This window comes from Biomphalaria glabrata, chromosome 13 (genome assembly GCF_947242115.1).
Source record: "Biomphalaria glabrata chromosome 13, xgBioGlab47.1, whole genome shotgun sequence".
NCBI lineage: Eukaryota > Metazoa > Mollusca > Gastropoda > Planorbidae > Biomphalaria > Biomphalaria glabrata.
This window is the reverse complement of record NC_074723.1, coordinates 27330658-27350791: the sequence shown is the minus strand read 5'-3', so window position 1 is coordinate 27350791 and position 20134 is coordinate 27330658. Positions and strand designations below refer to the sequence as shown.

The 20134-nt window shown below is 38.5% G+C and overlaps 1 protein-coding gene across 4 annotated transcripts in view; it reads right to left on the bottom strand.

The window, feature by feature from the left end:
- Positions 1–20134, bottom strand: part of LOC106071580 (ephrin type-B receptor 1-B-like) — a 138454-nt gene that overhangs the window by 61638 nt on the left and 56682 nt on the right. For all 4 annotated transcript variants that reach the window (XM_056007531.1, XM_056007533.1, XM_056007532.1 and 1 more), the window contains exons 3-5: positions 4105–4247; positions 2796–2973; positions 959–1313 (exon numbers count right to left, since the gene is read on the bottom strand). In XM_056007531.1, coding sequence (XP_055863506.1) covers positions 959–1313; positions 2796–2973; positions 4105–4247 — 676 coding nt within the window. The remainder of the gene's footprint in view (positions 1–958; positions 1314–2795; positions 2974–4104; positions 4248–20134) is intronic.

Genomic DNA, 20134 nt, shown 5'->3' with positions numbered 1-20134 from the left:
CATGTTGTAGGCTACACATTGGCTTGTAAATCATGGTTTTATAACAACCATTTCTGACTTCATTTTGTGACACAGTGATTTGTGTGTGTCATAAATGTCATTAGTAATAAAGACAAATGAGTGTGTGTGTCTGTTTGTACTATACTGAGATGAGTGTGTGTGTGTCTGTTTGTACTATACTGAGATGAGTGTGTGTCTGTTTGTACTATACTGAGATGAGTGTGTGTGTGTGAGGGGGTGTTACGGAGTGTGTCTGTGTGTTTCTATGGTGACGGTGGGAAGAAGTTTGCCATTGGTTGTGAATGATGCTAGATAGGTGGCAACGTGGTCAACGGTTTTAGTTAAGACAGACGACTCCAGAACGTGAGACTGAACGGTTGTGTTCTCGATTTTGTTAACACTCTTAGGAGTAAAGTCCAGCCCATTTATTTAATCTTGACCTTCTAGTTGTACTCTCCTCTCAACTTGATGTTGTCTCTATTATCAATACAGTTCTATTTAGTCTGGTTCACAAAGAAATTCAAATTCTTTCAAGTTTTACTAGTTAAGTTTTTGTGTACGCCTAACAATGGTTTAGTTGTCTAACAGCAGTCTGGTCCTACAAGCCAATGACCAGCAATTACAGGGGGATGTCCATTTAGCACAATGAACTAAGGCATGTCTTTCTTAGTTTTATATCGGAAAAAATATTTTGTGTAACCACATTTGGCAATGTAAACAATTCATGAGAAAAGAAACTACTCATCTATGCCTAGGAAAGTGAAGATCGTTGGTGTCGCCATTAGATAATAAACCTTGAAGAAGAACTATAAGAGGCAACTTTTTCACACTAGTGGATCTAACAATTTTGTATTACAGGCTGGGAACGCAGCAAGATCCACATGATGTTGACCTCTTGACCAAGGTCAGTCTCTAAACTATGCCTAGTTTTAACTCTTGACCTTCTAGTTGTACTCACCAGTGCACTTGGTGTCCTCAAGGCCTTGGAAGCCTGGTTTACACACACACTCTCCTTTAGGGAAATCGTACCACATCCCATCATTCCTACACAAGTAAGACAACTCTGTCTTCTGGGTGGCATTGTCAACACAAGTTCCCTTCTGGGACACCACCGAGAAGTCGCGGTCTCCTGTGGGCGTCTCGGGGAAGAAGCCAAATTTGACCGTAATGTTTGGACAAGTGATGTAATAGACCTTGACCCGGACCAGTGTCACACAGCCACCCTCGTCCTGGATGGCGAAGTAGACTCCACGGACGTTGCTGGTCAGTGCTATCTGACGTGATTCCTCGTTATACTCTTGCTCAGTGTTGTCCTGGGAGGGAAATAAAAGTCTTATTTCTAAAAGTCCAGTTTGAACTAAATAAAAACATCATTTTTAAAAGTCCAGTTTGAACTAAATAAAAGCATTTTTTCTAAAAACCTAGGTTGAACTAAATGAAAACACATTGTAAGAGTCTAGGTTGAACTAAATGAAAACACATTGTAAGAGTCTAGGTTGAACTAAATGAAAACAGATTGTAAGAGTCTAGGTTGAACTAAATGAAAACAGATTGTAAGAGTCTAGGTTGAACTAAATGAACACAGATTGTAAGAGTCTAGGTTGAACTAAATGAACACAGATTGTAAGAGTCTAGGTTGAACTAAATGAAAACAGATTGTAAGAGTCTAGGTTGAACTAAATGAAAACAGATTGTAAGAGTCTAAGTTGAACTAAATGAAAACAGATTGTAAGAGTCTAGGTTGAACTAAATGAAAACAGATTGTAAGAGTCTAGGTTGAACTAAATGAAAACAGATTGTAAGAGTCTAGGTTGAACTAAATGAAAACAGATTGTAAGAGTCTAGGTTGAACTAAATGAAAACAGATTGTAAGAGTCTAGGCTGAACTAAATGAAAACAGATTGTAAGAGTCTAGGTTGAACTAAATGAAAACAGATTGTAAGAGTCTAGGTTGAACTAAATGAACACAGATTGTAAGAGTCTAGGTTGAACTAAATGAAAACAGATTGTAAGAGTCTAGGTTGAACTAAATGAACACAGATTGTAAGAGTCTAGGTTGAACTAAATGAAAACAGATTGTAAGAGTCTAGGTTGAACTAAATGAAAACAGATTGTAAGAGTCTAAGTTGAACTAAATGAAAACAGATTGTAAGAGTCTAGGTTGAACTAAATGAAAACACATTGTAAGAGTCTAGGTTGAACTAAATGAAAACAGATTGTAAGAGTCTAGGCTGAACTAAATGAAAACAGATTGTAAGAGTCTAGGTTGAACTAAATGAAAACAGATTGTAAGAGTCTAGGCTGAACTAAATGAAAACAGATTGTAAGAGTCTAGGTTGAACTAAATGAAAACAGATTGTAAGACTCTAGGCTGAACTAAATGAAAACACATTGTAAGAGTCTAGGCTGAACTAAATGAAAACAGATTGTAAGAGTCTAGGATGAACTAAATGAAAACAGATTGTAAGAGTCTAGGTTGAACTAAATGAAAACAGATTGTAAGAGTCTAGGTTGAACTAAATGAAAACACATTGTAAGAGTCTAGGTTGAACTAAATGAAAAGATTCTTAGTGTCTGCGTTGAGAACCAAATAGAACAAGTTTAGTATCCTGCTTTATTGTGTGCACAAACATCAACTAAGACAAACAGACACTTCTTGTATTTTGAAAATATTAGAACAAAGAAAACTAACCCTGGACAAGGCAATAAGTAGTTCCCCCAGTGTATGTAACCAATTAGAGAAGAAGTGTGTCCAGTTAGTTCCAAGCCAGCACTAAGCTCAACTTTGTACTTACCACAAATAATTTATCAGCGGCTATTTTGTCAATACGTTTGTAGGTCAAGGCGTCCCATGATGGACGTAAAGCGTTGGCAAAGTCTGAGCCGGCATCGAAGTAGTAGAGGTTAAATGTTTCTTTACATTGCTGTAAGTTGGTCGAATCTATTAGCTTGGAACATTTCCTCATAGTAAACCTGGGGGCCCAACAAGAAAACCAATATCCATTAAAAAACATAGTCATAACTAAATACAGGACTAGTACAATGCCTCTCAAACTTCATAATGATCTTCAAGTAAACAAGATAGTTTAGTCTCATTCTATCTCCAGTCGAAGTTCCCCATTCAAACACATTCAAAGACTTGACGGCTCGAACAGTTTGAACGAATGCAAACACATTGAGTGAAATTATCAGCTCATTGCTTCAAATGTGTTCAATCGTATGTATTCATTAAGTGAAATAAATACGTTATTTCAATGCCCAAAGTAGAATGCAACATGTGCAATAAGTGAGCTAAAGAATGCCAGGTCTACACATTGATGCATGATAGGGAGGAAAAGGAAATAATAAGAGCCAAGAAATCTAGGGTCTTGTTTGCTTACTAACTACTCGTATAGCTTGCTGGTGTTTTGTTAGCTGCTGTTTTGTTAGGTGGTCTTTTGTTAGGTGTTCTTTGTTATGTGTTTTTTTTTTGTTAGGTGTTCTTTGTTATGTGTTTTTTTTTTGTTAGGTGTTCTTTTGTAAGGTGTTCTTTGTTATGTGTTTTTTTTTGTTAGGTGTTCTTTTGTAAGGTGTTCTTTGTTATGTGTTTTTTTTTGTTAGGTGTTCTTTTGTAAGGTGTTCTTTGTTATGTGTTTTTTTTTGTTAGGTGTTCTTTTGTAAGGTGTTCTTTGTTATGTTTTTTTTGTTAGGTGTTCTTTTGTAAGGTGTTCTTTGTTATGTGTTTTTTTTTTGTTAGGTGTTCTTTTGTAAGGTGTTCTTTGTTATGTGTTTTTTTTTGTTAGGTGTTCTTTTGTAAGGTGTTCTTTGTTACGTGTTTTTTTGTTAGGTGTTCTTTTGTTAGGTGTTCTTTGTTATGTGTTGTTTTGTTAGGTGTTCTTTGTTATGTGTTGTTTTGTTACGTGTTCTTTGTTATGTGTTTTTAATGCTTTGTTTGTTATGTGTTTTGTTGTTGCTGCGTTTAGGTTGACTTTGTAGCAAAATAAATGTTTTGTTATGGTTTTGGTTCAACTAAATGTTTGTTTCAGTACTTCAACCAATGTGTGCCCAACTGTAGAGGTGTCTCTGTATACGGAAACACAACAGCTATGATAGAGAGGTACTTACGTTAAACTGATATGCAGGGAGTTGGCCTCTCCCCTTGGTATATAGGGCAACCGTAACCAGTTATCCACATTGGAGGTCTTGACGTAACAAGAGGAATACGTCTTGAGAGTTTCCCCATCTTTGTTCACTGTAGCTTCCATCCACTGGAGACAAACAAAAGGCGCGTTAGTGGACAAAATAGACACGTTAGTGGACAACATAGACACGTTAGTGGACAACACAGACACTTTAGTGGACAACACAGACACGTTAGTGGACAACACAGACACTTTAGTGGACAACACAGACACGTTAGAGGACAAAATAGACACGTTAGTGGACAACACAGACACGTTAGTGGACAACACAGACACGTTAGTGGACAACACAGACACGTTAGTGGACAATAAAGACACGTTAGTGGACAACATAAACACTTTAGTGTACAACACAGACACGTTAGTGGACAATAAAGACACGTTAGTGAACAACATAAACACTTTAGTGGACAACACAGACACGTTAGTGAACAACACAGACACGTTAGTGGACAATATAGACACGTTAGTGGACAATATAAACACTTTAGTGGACAACACAGACACGTTATTGCACAACATAGACACGTTAGTGGACAATATAAACACTTTAGTGGACAACACAGACACGTTATTGCACAACATAGACACGTTAGTGGACAATATAGACACGTTAGTGGACAATATAAACACTTTTGTGGACAACACAGACACGTTAGTGGACAACATAGACACGTTATTGGACAACACAGACACATTAGTGGACAATAGAAACACTTTAGTGGACAACATAGACACGTTAGTGGACAACACAGACATGTTAGTGGACAACATAGACACGTTAGTGGACAACATATACGGGTTATCTGACAACACAGACACGATATTGCCGAATGTAACCAATATCACTGAAGTTAAAAGTACACTAAAAGATGTTGACTGGACCTAGACTACTGCCTCATGTAATAATTGGTGGCTCTAGGAGCAGTGTCAGATTCATATGAGTAGTCATTGCATGATTTAGCACACAAGTTTATGACTACAGCTATTGTTGTAACAGCACAAGTCAGCCAAGGTGAAGACTACAGCTATTGTTGTAACAGCACAAGTCAGCCAAGGTGAAGACTACAGCTATTGTTGTAACAGCACAAGTCAGCCAAGGTGAAGACTACAGCTATTGTTGTAACACCAGAACGTGAGCCTAGAAGTGGAACTTTGAACATTAAGCCAGGCCTAAGCGATTTATCTCCGTCATCTATCACTGTATTGACCTCTTGACCTGATATCGACCTAGATTAGTGGTCACTACAAAGAGACACAATTAATGCGGTGGCCAAACGGAAGAAAGGGAGAGAACAACTTTTTTTTGTGAATGACAAAATCCTGCCATTTGATAATTGACAATACACTTGCCATTCAAGTCGTTTACATAAGCATTGAGACATTAACAGGACTTACATTCAATAGAATCAATGTTGGTATGGGGAAGGGGTTCTATTCACTCACTCTCACACACACCCACATACATATATATACAATGTTTTTAAATGACACTTATGACGTAAAGTAAAATAGCACACACACACACACACACAATAGTGTGGTGCTGCTAGAGAAACAACCTGCATCTACACATTGACGCAGACGACGATGTCTATGCAAAAATTCTAAGGAAAATATTTTCTACAAAGTAAAAGTGATTTTATCAAAAACAAAGCTATGTCCACTTGTTATACTGTTTGTTCGTATAAAAACAAAACCTAGACATTGGACTTGCTGGTCATCGATGACAAGTTTGAAAGGATACAATTGACAAGTGAGATGAGGGTCAAAAGAATCATGTAGTATCCGGTGACCTATGACCCTTGATCCCATTCTTTAGTTTGGAGAACATGTTGCAAAAAAAAATGTAGAGCTAGACATTCGGTTTCTGAACTACTTGACTATCTAGTGGTACTGAGCTGGTGATCCACCAATTCATGGAAGGACTTCCAGCTTTCACTCTGGCGCATCCAGCCCAATGGCTCTTACTTTACATTCTAGATCGAATACTTCAATACTATTGAAGTTTTACACGGTCTTTTATAGTTACATCAGCAATGGTGGACTAGGGTGAAATTAGCATCCGGAACACATATGTCTAATGACTGTCTATGTAAGTTGACTATGAAACTAAGTACCAATCTTGATGACTTTTTGTTTAAAGATTATGTCTCGGTGTACATTAGCGTCTTGTTTTATAATTTCTAAAAGACTGGGTGGAACCTTTTCTGATGTGTCCACACACAATTGTGTGTAAGAATACTTCAGTAGATTCGTGTAGATGAGTCTATTGTCTATGCCCTCGTGCACACAAGACATAGAGGTTGATCAGCTTTGTGTGCAGAAGATGTGAAAGAAAGAAAATTGCCACTAAGGTCCAGAGGGTAGATCTACAGAGCCGAGAGACTCATTTGAATTGCTAATCTTGTCCAAGTCTGCTTCCATCAGGACGCACGGGCAAGTGATTTATACAGCCCTCATCAAAACACATGCTTCAAGTGAAGTTTTCTTCAACAATATTCACGAACATAAGAAAATGACCTCAATATTAAACTTTGTTTGTACATCCTACATACATCTAACTAGAGAGAATTGCTTTTTTATTTCACTTAAATACAAGCGTTTATCCACTGGCTACGCCGGTACTTTGATCCCGTGTTTAAACTCAATATGATATTTGATAGTAAACAATGACAAGTCTAACTCTGTGTATTGTTTAACAATACTTGCCCATAACTCAAGTTAGAAACACAAATAGAAACCTTTTCAAAAGAGACCATTGGAACATCTTTAGGTGAGATAAAGAAAGAAATAGAAACCTTTTCAAAAAGAGACCATTGGAACATCTTTAGGTGAGATAAAGAAAGAAATAGAAACCTTTTCAAAAAGAGACCATTGGAACATCTTTAGGTGAGATAAAGAAAGAAATAGAAACCTTTTCAAAAAGAGACCATTGGAACATCTTTAGGTGAGATAAAGAAAGAAATAGAAACCTTTTCAAAAAGAGACCATTGGAACATCTTTAGGTGAGATAAAGAAAGAAATAGAAACCTTTTCAAAAAGAGACCATTGGAACATCTTTAGGTGAGATAAAGAAAGAAATAGAAACCTTTTCAAAAAGAGACCATTGGACCATCTTTAATTGAGATAAAGAAAGAAATAGAAACCTTTTCAAAAAGAGACCATTGGAACATGTTTAGGTGAGATAAAGAAAGAAATAGAAACCTTTTCAAAAAGAGACCATTGGAACATCTTTAGATGAGAGATAAAGAAAGAAATATGTTTGGACGTGTTTCCAATGTGTGCTCACCTCTACACCGAAACTTTGTTCTAAGTGTTCCAACAGATGCTAGAACCAAACAGGTTTAGTTAGTGTTATAAGCCTCAGGACAATAGTCCAAACAATGATGTAGACATGGGACCTTCATTAAACGTATTTTACTATTTAACCTCTCTGTCCAAAGTTTAGTCAGAAGACTGAATAGGGGAGGAAGCAGAAAGAGAGAGAGAGAGAGATTAAGAGAAAGAGAGAGAGAGAGAGAGAGATTAAGAGAAAGAGAGAGAGAATGTGTGTGTGTGTGAGAGAGAGAGAGAGGGTGCGTTTTTTAAGTTTTTGACACATCGGCACAATTTAGGCCATGCTAGAAAGAGTAAGAGTGAGAGATAGAGAGAGTAAATGAGAAAGAGCGGGATAGAGCCCTAAAACGATCACAGAAAGTTATCCATTCAATTCCCCTTAAAAAAAAAAAAAGATAGTGTTAAAGTTCAATTTCTAGAGTGTTTGACAAGGTCACCAAGCCATCTGAAACCACTGCTAGAAAGTTATCCCTCGCCGGCCCGGTGTCTGGTAAGGAGACACGTCAAGGAACTCCCAGTGTATAGTTACCCAAGAATGGCAGGGCTGTAAATCCCCAGGCCCTTGGTTCTGTGTCATCACCATAAAGAAAGATGTTTATGAAGGCATGTAGCATTGGAAGGGCAATAGAAGAAACGAGAGCAGAGGGAAACATTAACACCAGAATGTACTGACTTTCCAATAGCTTCCAATTCCCTAGTTCTCAACAAACAGGTTTATTTAATAGGGGCATAAAACTGATGGTATATCTGATTTACACAAACATTCATTTCCAATGTGTCTCTTTCCAAGTCTCATCTTTCTCTGAAGACTTCCTTTATCATCGAAAAACTGGTTTTAAACTAAAGAGAGCTACTACCAAGAACAACGTGACATAGTTTGTTACATCTTCCATTGCACAGATAGCACAAAGTGTGGACATCAAGACACTGCCAACATTGAATATTTTCTGGCCTCATCTTCACTCTATTACAGTCAACTAGGAAAAAAAAAATGTTCTATTCTGAAGACAACTTTGTGAATGGTCATCAAGGGCACGTCTTGACCAGCGGTTAACAGTAATACAAATGAGAGTATGAGAACAGCTGTACGCCCCTTGGCCAAACCAATTCCATGGTCAGCACGGTCAATGAGAAGTCCACAGTAGGGAGTCCAATGAATGATAGTGCTAGCCTTCAGCCCAAACCAGTTGAAGGAGAGAAACACGACTCTGGCACAGTTTGGTGAACACACTTTTATTCTTAGAACAACTCAGACATTGGTGTTCAAGTACGACTGTGAGGATAGGATCATATCAAGTCCACGATATTTCCAAAATCCATATGCTTCAAAAGGTCTTTAGAAATGTTTAGATATTTTAAAGCTCAGCCGAGATCTATTGTCCCTTCAGTTACTTTTTTTGTTTAATGATTAAATAGTCGAGACTATTGTCACTGTCTCTTTTCAGATTCTACAACATTGCTTTTAGTACACGATATAAGAGACGCTATTATTATCAGCCTACTCACTACCTATATATAATTTTGGTTTAAACATTTTTTCAATGTCCGAGCCTATAACTTTTGCTAGCCTAACATCTGCACAACTCTCTACATTCAGTCCGTCTGTTTTTGTATTCTGGTTGAAAATGCTATTCATTTAAGACTTTTGGAATCTCCCAAAGCATCGTAGTCTTTAGCCAGCAATATTGTCATTAAACATAACGCCTATCTGTAACATCTATGGACATATCCCCAGATGACCTGAGCAGTAATCATATGAACTCTTGTAAGCATTGTTGACAGAACTCAATGAGTTCCAAGCCAATAGAAAGATGACATCTAGGAGCGACAACTACTATTTGTTTAAGAGAGGCCAGATTGAGTGTTCAGATCAGCGCGCGCTTGTGTGTGTGTATGTTCGTCAAAAGGTGTAAGGAAGTCTGTCCTACTGATATAGAAAGTAGATCTTGACAAATTTGACGAACATTTCACAGATCTTTAACGCTGACGTCAAAACCCCATTTCGTCCTTTCTGACTCATAAACAATTATTACTAGAAGCAATAAAAACGATTTATTTTCTTGGCCCTAAATCTTCCAATGTCATCCACTTCCCAATCTCCTGTTGGAACTTTTTCCCAATATCTCTCAATCATCATAGCAAATAGTCTTTACCCTCCCCCCAGCCGGCTCAATCGCTTGCCACAAGTCACAAATATAAAAAAGGGCCCCTCAATTAACCTTAGGGCGGACCCCAATTTCTAATAGAAAGTAAGAAAGAAATCTCTTGATAGTCAGCTTGCTCAGTCATAGAATGCTTCTATTTATTTATTTATTTTTCCTAGCAGAAATGTTTTGATAAAGATAATTTGGTCTCCCTCTCTGAATGTCTAGTTGTGAGTAAATTGAGCTCTAGTCTAAGTAGAAAGTCAAAAAGCCCAACGTCAGCAGAAAGATGGAGTGATGATAAAGACTCTTGCAGTGACCTAACAGTCAACTCTAGGAAGAAGAGAGACCAATGACTTAGAGGAAAGATGCAAACACAAGGCGATGTAACAGAAGAAACAAACAAAGTTATTCGGAGAAGTGTTTTGGTGATTTGGAAGAAATCAAAAACTATTGGTCTCGCTAGCTGAAATGAAATAGAATAGAATCCATATTTGGCACGCTACAAGAAGTTTACAATCAAAGAACCTTCTACATTACGTTCAGGAAACCGAAGAGTTCGTTTGAAATGTGTCCAGAACATGTCGGCTAGTTCACGAACTTTGTGCTGGCTCGCCAGTAGTCTCTCTATGACCATATTGATTGAAGCTGACCAACAGAACAAAGACACAGCAACCATGGACGAAATTAAAAGGCGAATTAATGACAACTGGACAGGACCGAAATCTGACCAAAGATTTAGGTAAAACTAGAGAGCACCTACTGCTTGATACTAAATAACCGGAGGTCATGATACTCTGGACTAGACTATTAAGTCGGCATCAGGTTGGTCCATTCAACAAAGTGTGCACCTCCGCTCTAGTTAATTGAATATTGAGATTCGAATGGGATTGTCTCTTAGTGTGAGAGTCCCCGTGATAGATGAAGATAAATTGAACAGAAAGGAGGGCGGGACGTAAGAGGGGGGCGGGAAACCGGAAGACCTTACAAGGCGAGCGAGGAAATGGCCCCAGGATCTAACTATGATCCAATTCTGGTCCAGGGTGGGGAATAATTGGAGCAGGCAGCACGAAAGTCTCCATGTACCACTACAATTGAGTGTGTGGGGCCAGTGTGTGGGCCTCTCACAGTCAACGTGTGGGCACATGGCGTGCAAGGCTGCCTGTCTTACAGTTATCGATGAGACGAACGCGGCATAATGAAAATAGGGTAAAATACTAGAAATCAATGCGGATCAAGTGAACACCTATTTCAACGTAACCAAGTGAACTTTAGGAAAGAACACTAGCAGAGAAACACTACGCTCTTTACTTAGTTCTAACGGAGACGTATTTAGAATGGATGTGTTATAGAAGACGATGTGTCCAATGGATGTACACTGACTAACAATACATAAATGGTATTCCGCCATAAGATGAGCGACTGAAGTCATCTGTGGTGTACAGAGTACAAAGACAGGTGAACATTATTTCTCCAGTGTCGTCTTTCTGAAAGACTTTGACTATACTGGCATCAACTGTGACCAGCAATAGTAACTGAAAGCTAACCACGTGACGTGAGGGGGAGGGATGAGAAGTCTGACCTAGATACCACTTGTGACATTTTTTTCATTATGCAAATGTCGAGAAGGAGAGTGTTATTGGACGGGAAAGAAAGGAGAGAACAAAGGAGGGGGAGGAGTAGACTAGGCTAGGAGAAAAAGAATCTGGAGAAACATTGTCTCCTCCACTGGAGGCTCAAGTCACAACTTCAGGTCAGTCTTCGTGTCATTGTACAGAACAGAGCTGAATGCCCGGACCCAGAATCTCTCTGGAACACATTACAATGACTGAACAGTAGGAATGACTATATCAAGAGAAACAACAAAATGATCTTAAGCAATGAACGTAACAACTCTGCAGATCACTTTCGAACTAATGAATATATGATATATAATGTTCTTGTACTGAATCCTAGCTGAGAGTGTATGTATGTATGTATGTATGTATAAAGAGAGAGAGAGAGAATCTGTTGCAATTTATGTTTTATCACGCTCACATCTGCAATATTTTAAGTTTTAATATGACTGCCTGGTATGGCAATCTGAGCATTAAAAATTAAAATAAACTCTATAGAATCCTAAATGCTGCTGGTAAAATCATTGGTAAAAAACAAACCCCATTTGGGCAGCCGTTTGAGACAAACATCTATAAAAAAGCAAAAAAGATTCTAGAAATAAGAAATCACCCTTTGGGTCAGGATTTTTTTTATTTTACCATCACAAAAGAGATATAAGACACAGATAGGAAAGACAGAACAGACACACTTGGCAATCAAATCATGAAATAGACACAATTTGATAGAAACTTTTTTCGTATGTAAATTATGAGTGAGTCAGGTATGAATGTACATGTTTTCATAGTTACTATGTTCTGTTTGGTGTAATGCACAAATTGTAATCAAATTTCCTCACGGACAATAAAGATTATTATTATTATTATTATCTTTTCGCTTTGTGAACTTCTTGTGTGACTAGGAATATAAACTAAACTAATAATTATTTGTGCTCTTGGATTATTCAATAATTATTTCATTATTTGAAAACAAATTTTACTTTTTACTCACGATACCAGGTGTTCTCTAATTAGTTTAAGGCAGCTCTGAGACCTTGTATGCGGTTAATAGGATAGATTTGTGAACGTCAACGGTCTAGCACAGAATAACACGGCACCTTAACAGTGTGGGGACACTGCAGTAAATGGCCGTGTCTTAACAGTTTGGGGACACTGCAGTAAAAAGCCGTGTCTTAAACAGTGTGGGGACACTGCAGTAAATGGCCGTGTCTTAAACAGTGTGAGGACACTGCAGTAAATGGCCGTGTCTTAAACAGTGTGGGGACACTGCAGTAAATGGCCGTGTCTTAACAGTGTGGGGACACTGCAGTAAAAAGCCGTGTCTTAAACAGTGTGAGGACACTGCTGTAAATTGACGTGTCTTAACAGTGTGGGGACACTGCAGTAAATGGATGTGTCTTAACAGTTTGGGGACACTGCAGTAAAAGGCCGTGTCTTAACAGTGTGGGGACACTGCAGTAAAAAGCCGTGTCTTAAACAGTGTGAGGACACTGCAATAAGAAGCCATGTCTAAACCCAGTAAGAGGCTTGAGTAATGGTCTTCAAAGCCAGCAACGGTTGCAAGAGACAAGCTGAGTCATTTATAGCTGGAGTGAGTAATGACCACGTACGTGCTTGTGTGGCTTAAGTAGAAACATGATGGTCAACAGACTAATAGCTACCAACATGGTCAAGATAAATTGAACAGTTTTCTTATTTCCTAGTACTATAAGTCAAATCACTGTGTGGGGCCTGGTAGAAGAAAAGAATAGATTGGAGGCTTCCTCCTACCCTCTTTCCTCTCTCACACACACACATTTTGACCGCTGGTTTCAAGTGGTCAACTCTCCCTCTTTTTTCTTTTCTTGTTTTACAGCCTCGCCCTCCCCCCCCCCTTTTTTTTTTCTTCTCGCCCTCGCTCTCTCTCTATTTCATTTAATTCTTCCAATCCACCGGCCTGTCACTCAGAACAATGTATTGGGGCGGGGGGGGGGGACCAAGAGAATACGTGCAATGTAAAAGACGAAGAGAACAAGACTAACAAGAATCTGTGTGTGCAATCACATCAATGTGTAATGGATGTGTGTGTAATCACATCACTGTGTAATGGATGTGTGTGTAATCACATCACTGTGTAATGGATGTGTGTAATCACATCACTGTGTAATGGATGTGTGTGTAATCACATCACTGTGTAATAGATGTGTGTGTAATCACATCACTGTGTAATGGATTTGTGTGTAATCACATCACTGTGTAATGGATGTGTGTGTAATCACATCAGTGTGTAATGGATGTGTGTGTAATCACATCAGTGTGTTATAGATGTGTGTGTAATCACATCAGTGTGTTATAGATGTGTGTGTAATCACATCAGTGTGTTATAGATGTGTGTGTAATCACATCAGTGTGTTATAGATGTGTGTGTAATCACATCACTGTGTAATGGATGTGTGTGTAATCACATCACTGTGTAATGGATGTGTGTAATCACATCACTGTGTAATGGATGTGTGTGTAATCACATCACTGTGTAATAGATGTGTGTGTAATCACATCACTGTGTAATGGATTTGTGTGTAATCACATCACTGTGTAATGGATGTGTGTGTAATCACATCAGTGTGTAATGGATGTGTGTGTAATCACATCAGTGTGTTATAGATGTGTGTGTAATCACATCAGTGTGTTATAGATGTGTGTGTAATCACATCAGTGTGTTATAGATGTGTGTGTAATCACATCACTGTGTAATGGATGTGTGTGTAATCACATCACTGTGTAATGGATGTGTGTGTAATCACATCACTGTGTAATGGATGTGTATGTAATCACATCACTGTGTAATGGATGTGTGTGTAATCACATCACTGTGTAATAGATGTGTGTATAATCACATCACTGTGTTATAGATGTGTAGGTAACGACATCACTGTGTAATGTGTGGGTAACGACATCACTGTGTAATGTTTGGGTAACGACATCACTGTGTAATGTGTGGGTAACGACATCACTGTGTAATGTGTGGGTAACGACATCACTATGTAATGTGTGGGTAACGACATCACTATGTAATGTGTGGGTAACGGCATCACTGTGTAATGTGTGGGTAACGACATCACTGTGTAATGTGTGGGTAACGACATCACTGTGTAATGGATGTATTTGAAAAAACACATTTGTGTTTGTGTTGCCATATTATATTATGTATAAGGAATAACATCGGAATAACGGCAGTGTATATAATGACGTAGACCTACGCAATATACGTGTGCAATGGCTCAGTTGTGTGTAGAAGATGTCTTGTATATGACAGTTATGTGTAGAAGATGTCTTGTATATGAAAGTTATGTGTAGAAGATGTCTTGTATATGACAGTTATGTGTAGAAGATATCTTGTATATGACAGTTATGTGTAGAAGATGTCTTGTATATGACAGTTATGTGTAGAAGACGTCTTGTATATGATAGTTGTGTGTAGAAGATATCTTGTATATGATAGTTATGTGTAGAAGATGTCTTGTATATGATAGTTGTGTGTAGAAGATGTCTTGTATATGACAGTTATGTGTAGAAGACGTCTTGTATATGATAGTTGTGTGTAGAAAATGATCGGGCTCAAAGTTTATGGACCAAAAGAAATTGATGTGACATTATTTCCTTACGCTTCGAGTATCTGTGTGTGTGTGTTCACAGCGCCAACTCGAGGCTCACCATGTATTCCTTCGTCTAATCAACGTGTTGAACATCACACTTTCTCTAAACATAGTTGTACTGTTGAACATCACACTTTCTCTAAACATAGTTGTACTGTTGAACATCACTCCTTCTCTAAACATAGTTGTACTGTTGAACATCACACTTTCTCTAAACATAGTTGTACTGTTGAACATCACACTTTCTCTAAACATAGTTGTACTGTTGAACATCATACCTTCTCAAAACATAGTTGTACTGTTGAACATCACACCTTCTCTAAACATAGTTGTACTGTTGAACATCACACTTTCTCTAAACATAGTTGTACTGTTGAACATCACACTTTCTCTAAACATAGTTGTACTGTTGAACATCACACTTTCTCTAAACATAGTTGTACTGTTGAACATCACGCTTTCTCTAAACATAGTTGTACTGTTGAACATCACACTTTCTCTAAACATAGTTGTACTGTTGAACTGCTCGTCGTTTTGTTCCCATTAGAGATGTCTTCTGTATCTCTACAAAGTCTCACAAGACGTCCACTGTTGTGATAGATATAGACTAGCACTTTAGCCCGCGGTGTGGGATGCAGCTAATCAAATCAACGTCTCGGATCAATCATCGAGGCACAGGGGAGAGGAATAGGAAAAGATGAGCAAATCAATTCGTGCTGCAGGCCTACATCCAACAGAAAATAGACATCTATGGGAAATATTCACAAGCTAAAAGCTGACCTGGTACAATCATCTACAAACGAAATACACTAACAATATTCAGGGAAGAACAACTCTGCACTAGTTGACTCAAATTATCGGCCTTTTAAACTGTCACAAGGTGTTTGTGTGAGAGAATGTACACCCCCCACATACCAACAAGTCCCTATCTTGGTCACTTCGTGGGAACTTCGGATGGACAACGAAAAAACAAAAGCACATCGTTTTCTCGAGTTTGTATTTGATTTCCAAAATCTGAAATTGTCTTGAATGTCTAAACAGACAGAGACCTAGGAGCAATGAATTAGTTGGAGAGACCAATGTGAGCGAGAAGAGGGAGACTTAATGTTCACAAGTAGAGAGCCGAATAAAATACAAGAGAAATAGTTACAAGTCATACATTTTCAAACTCAAATGCAACGCCGTGTTCGTCTATGTTCTTAACACTTAGCACATTTTCAACTCGATCTATTTGACTGTTCTGTCACGTACAAACCACGGGTTCTTGTCTTCTTTGAATATGTAGCATTGACCTTAGGACACTTTGTCAGGACGCTGCGTTGTTTCCATCATGTCCATGATACCAACACATTGACAGGACGCTTCTTTGTTTCCATGATACCAACACATTGACAGGACGCTGCGTTGTTTCCATGATACCAACACATTGACAGGACGCTGTGTTGTTTCCATGATACCAACACATTGACAGGAGGCTACGTTGTTTCCATGATACCAAAACATTGACAGGACGCTGCGTTGTTTCCATCATGTCCATGATACCAACATATTGACAGGAGGCTACGTTGTTTCCATGATACCAAAACATTGACAGGACGCTGCGTTGTTTCCATCATGTCCATGATACCAACACATTGACAGGACGCTACTTTGTTTCCATGATACCAACACATTGACAGGACGCTGCGTTGTTTCCATGATACCAACACATTGACAGGACGCTGTGTTGTTTCCATGATACCAAAACATTGACAGGACGCTGCGTTGTTTCCATGATACCAAAACATTGACAGGACGCTGCGTTGTTTCCATCATGTCCATGATACCAACACATTGACAGGACGCTACTTTGTTTCCATGATACCAACACATTGACAGGGCGCTGCGTTGTTTCCATGATACCAACACATTGACAGGACGCTGCGTTGTTTCCATGATACCAAAACATTGACAGGAGGCTACGTTGTTTCCATGATACCAAAACATTGACAGGAAGCTGCGTTGTTTTCATGATACCAACACATTGACAGGACGCTGCGTTGTTTCCATGATACCAACACATTGACAGGACGCTACGTTGTTCCCATGATACCAAAACATTGACAGGACGCTGCGTTGTTTCCATGATACCAAAACATTGACAGGACGCTGCGTTGTTCCCATGATACCAAAACATTGACAGGACGCTAAACTGTTTCCATGATACCAGCACATTGACAGGACGCTGCGTTGTTTCCATGATACCAACACATTGACAGGACGCTGCGTTGTTTCCATGATACCAACACATTGACAGGGCGCTGCGTTGTTTCCATGATACCAACACATTGACAGGACGCTGCGTTGTTTCCAAGATACCAATATGTATAGAAACCAAGATAATAAAAAGGCGTTTTTAAATACTTTTGAGATGTTAGGAAAAAATTCGTCCATATTTTCTTGACAGACATCGCTCCCGATACAGTTTGCTCCGTCCCATTCTCACCACCCCTCCACCTGCTCCACCACGCCCTTGAGTCCGCTCCCCTCAATCTGCCCAGCGCTGTAGAACCAGGTAGGTGCAGCCAAGTTTAGCTTCACTGCAGAGCCAAGGAAAATAAAAGATGCAGGTTATGAATTGTGTGTGTGAGTAAGACTTGTCCTTGGTCAGACACTCTATTCAGCAAGACACCAAGCAAGCAGGCAAGGAATGCTGATGGCAAGATAGAAATCCCCAAAGACTTAAAGAAAATAAACACAGCCAGAGGAAGAAAAAAAAAAGACAAGCATCCAGCTATTGACGTTGTGTGTTAGGTACATTGACACGCTAGATATCAATGGACCAGGACAGCGTCTAGCATCATTGTTTGAAAGCTTCAACATTAGATTCCACTCAGACTTTCTTGTACAGTTTTCCCTTGTCATAGACATCAATACATTAGAAGTTTAGCAAAGATACAAATATGGATTTCTACATTAAAAGTGCATTGGTTTTTTTTCTTTCGAAGCCGAGAAATGTGATCTGGTTTATAACTGTCTTGTTTACTTTCTAAAGTCATTAAAAGAGAAAAGTAAATATTTTATGGAAAACAAAATAAATAAAATAGCACTTAAGTCAAACCAAAGCACACTACATGGCATTAGAGTCAAACTAAAGCACACAGCATGGCACTAAAGTTAAACTAAAGCACACTGCATGGCACTAAAGTTAAACTAAAGCACACTACATGGCACTAAAGTTAAACTAAAGCACACTACATGGCACTAAAGTTAAACTAAAGCACACTACATGGCACTAAAGTTAAACTAAAGCACACTACATGGCACTAAAGTTAAACTAAAGCACATTACATGGCACTAAAGTTAAACTAAAGCACACTACATGGCACTAAAGTTAAACTAAAGCACATTACATGGCACTAAAGTTAAACTAAAGCACACTACATGGCACTAAAGTCAAACTAAAGCACACTACATGGCACTAAAGTTAAACTAAAGCACACTACATGGCACTAAAGTTAAACTAAAGCACACTACATGGCACTAAAGTCAAACTAAAGCACACTACATGGCACTAAAGTTAAACTAAAGCACACTACATGGCACTAAAGTTAAACTAAAGCACACTACATGGCACTAAAGTCAAACTAAAGCACACTACATGGCACTAAAGTCAAACTAAAGCACACTACATGGCACTAAAGTCAAACTAAAGTACACTGCATGGCACTAAAGTTAAACTAAAGCACACTACATGGCACTAAAGTTAAACTAAAGCACATTACATGGCACTAAAGTTAAACTAAAGCACACTACATGGCACTAAAGTTAAACTAAAGCACACTACATGGCACTAAAGTCAAACTAAAGCACACTACATGGCACTAAAGTTAAACTAAAGCACACTACATGGCACTAAAGTTAAACTAAAGCACATTACATGGCACTAAAGTTAAACTAAAGCACATTACATGGCACTAAAGTTAAACTAAAGCACACTACATGGCACTAAAGTCAAACTAAAGAACACTGCATGGCACTAAAGTTAAACTAAAGCACACAGCATGGCACTAAAGTCAAACTAAAGCACACTACATGGCACTAAAGTCAAACTAAAGCACACTACATGGCACTAAAGTTAAACTAAAGCACACTACATGGCACTAAAGTTAAACTAAAGCACACTACATGGCACCAAAGTTAAACTAAAGCACACTACATGGCACTAAAGTTAAACTAAAGCACACTACATGGCACTAAAGTTAAACTAAAGCACATTACATGGCACTAAAGTTAAACTAAAGCACACTACATGGCACTAAAGTTAAACTAAAGCACACTACATGGCACTAAAGTTAAACTAAAGCACACTGCATGGCACTAAAGTTAAACTAAAGCACACAGCATGGCACTAAAGTCAAACTAAAGCACACTACATAGCACTAAAGTCAAACTAAAGCACACTGAATGGCACTAAAGTTAAACTAAAGCACACTGCATGGCACTAAAGTTAAACTAAAGCACACAGCATGGCACTAAAGTTAAACTAAAGCACCCTACATGGCACTAAAGTTAAACTAAAGCACACTACATGGCACTAAAGTTAAACTAAAGCACACAGCATGGCACTGAAGTTAAACTAAAGCACACTGCATGGCACTAAAGTTAAACTAAAGCACATTACATGGCACTAAAGTTAAACTAAAGCACACTACATGGCACTAAAGTTAAACTAAAGCACACTACATTGCACTAAAGTTAAACTAAAGCACACTACATGGCACTAAAGTTAAACTAAAGCACACTGCATGGCAATGAAGTCAATCTAAAGCACACTGCATGGCACTAAAGTCAAACTAAAGAACACTGCATGGCACTAGGTCAATCTAAAGTACACTGCATGATACTATGGGATGGTCAAACCAAATGACACTACGTGATACTATGGGATAGTCAAACCAAATGACACTACGTGATACTGTGGGATAGTCAAACCAAATGACACTACGTGATACTGTGGGATAGTCAAACCAAATGACACTACGTGATACTGTGGGATAGTCAAACCAAATGACACTACTTGATACTATGGGATAGTCAAACCAATGATACTACATGATACTTTGGGATGGTCAAACCAAATGACACTACATGATACTATGGGATAGTCAAACCAAATGACACTACATGATACTGTGGGATGGTCAAACGAAATGATACTACATGATACTGTGGGATGGTCA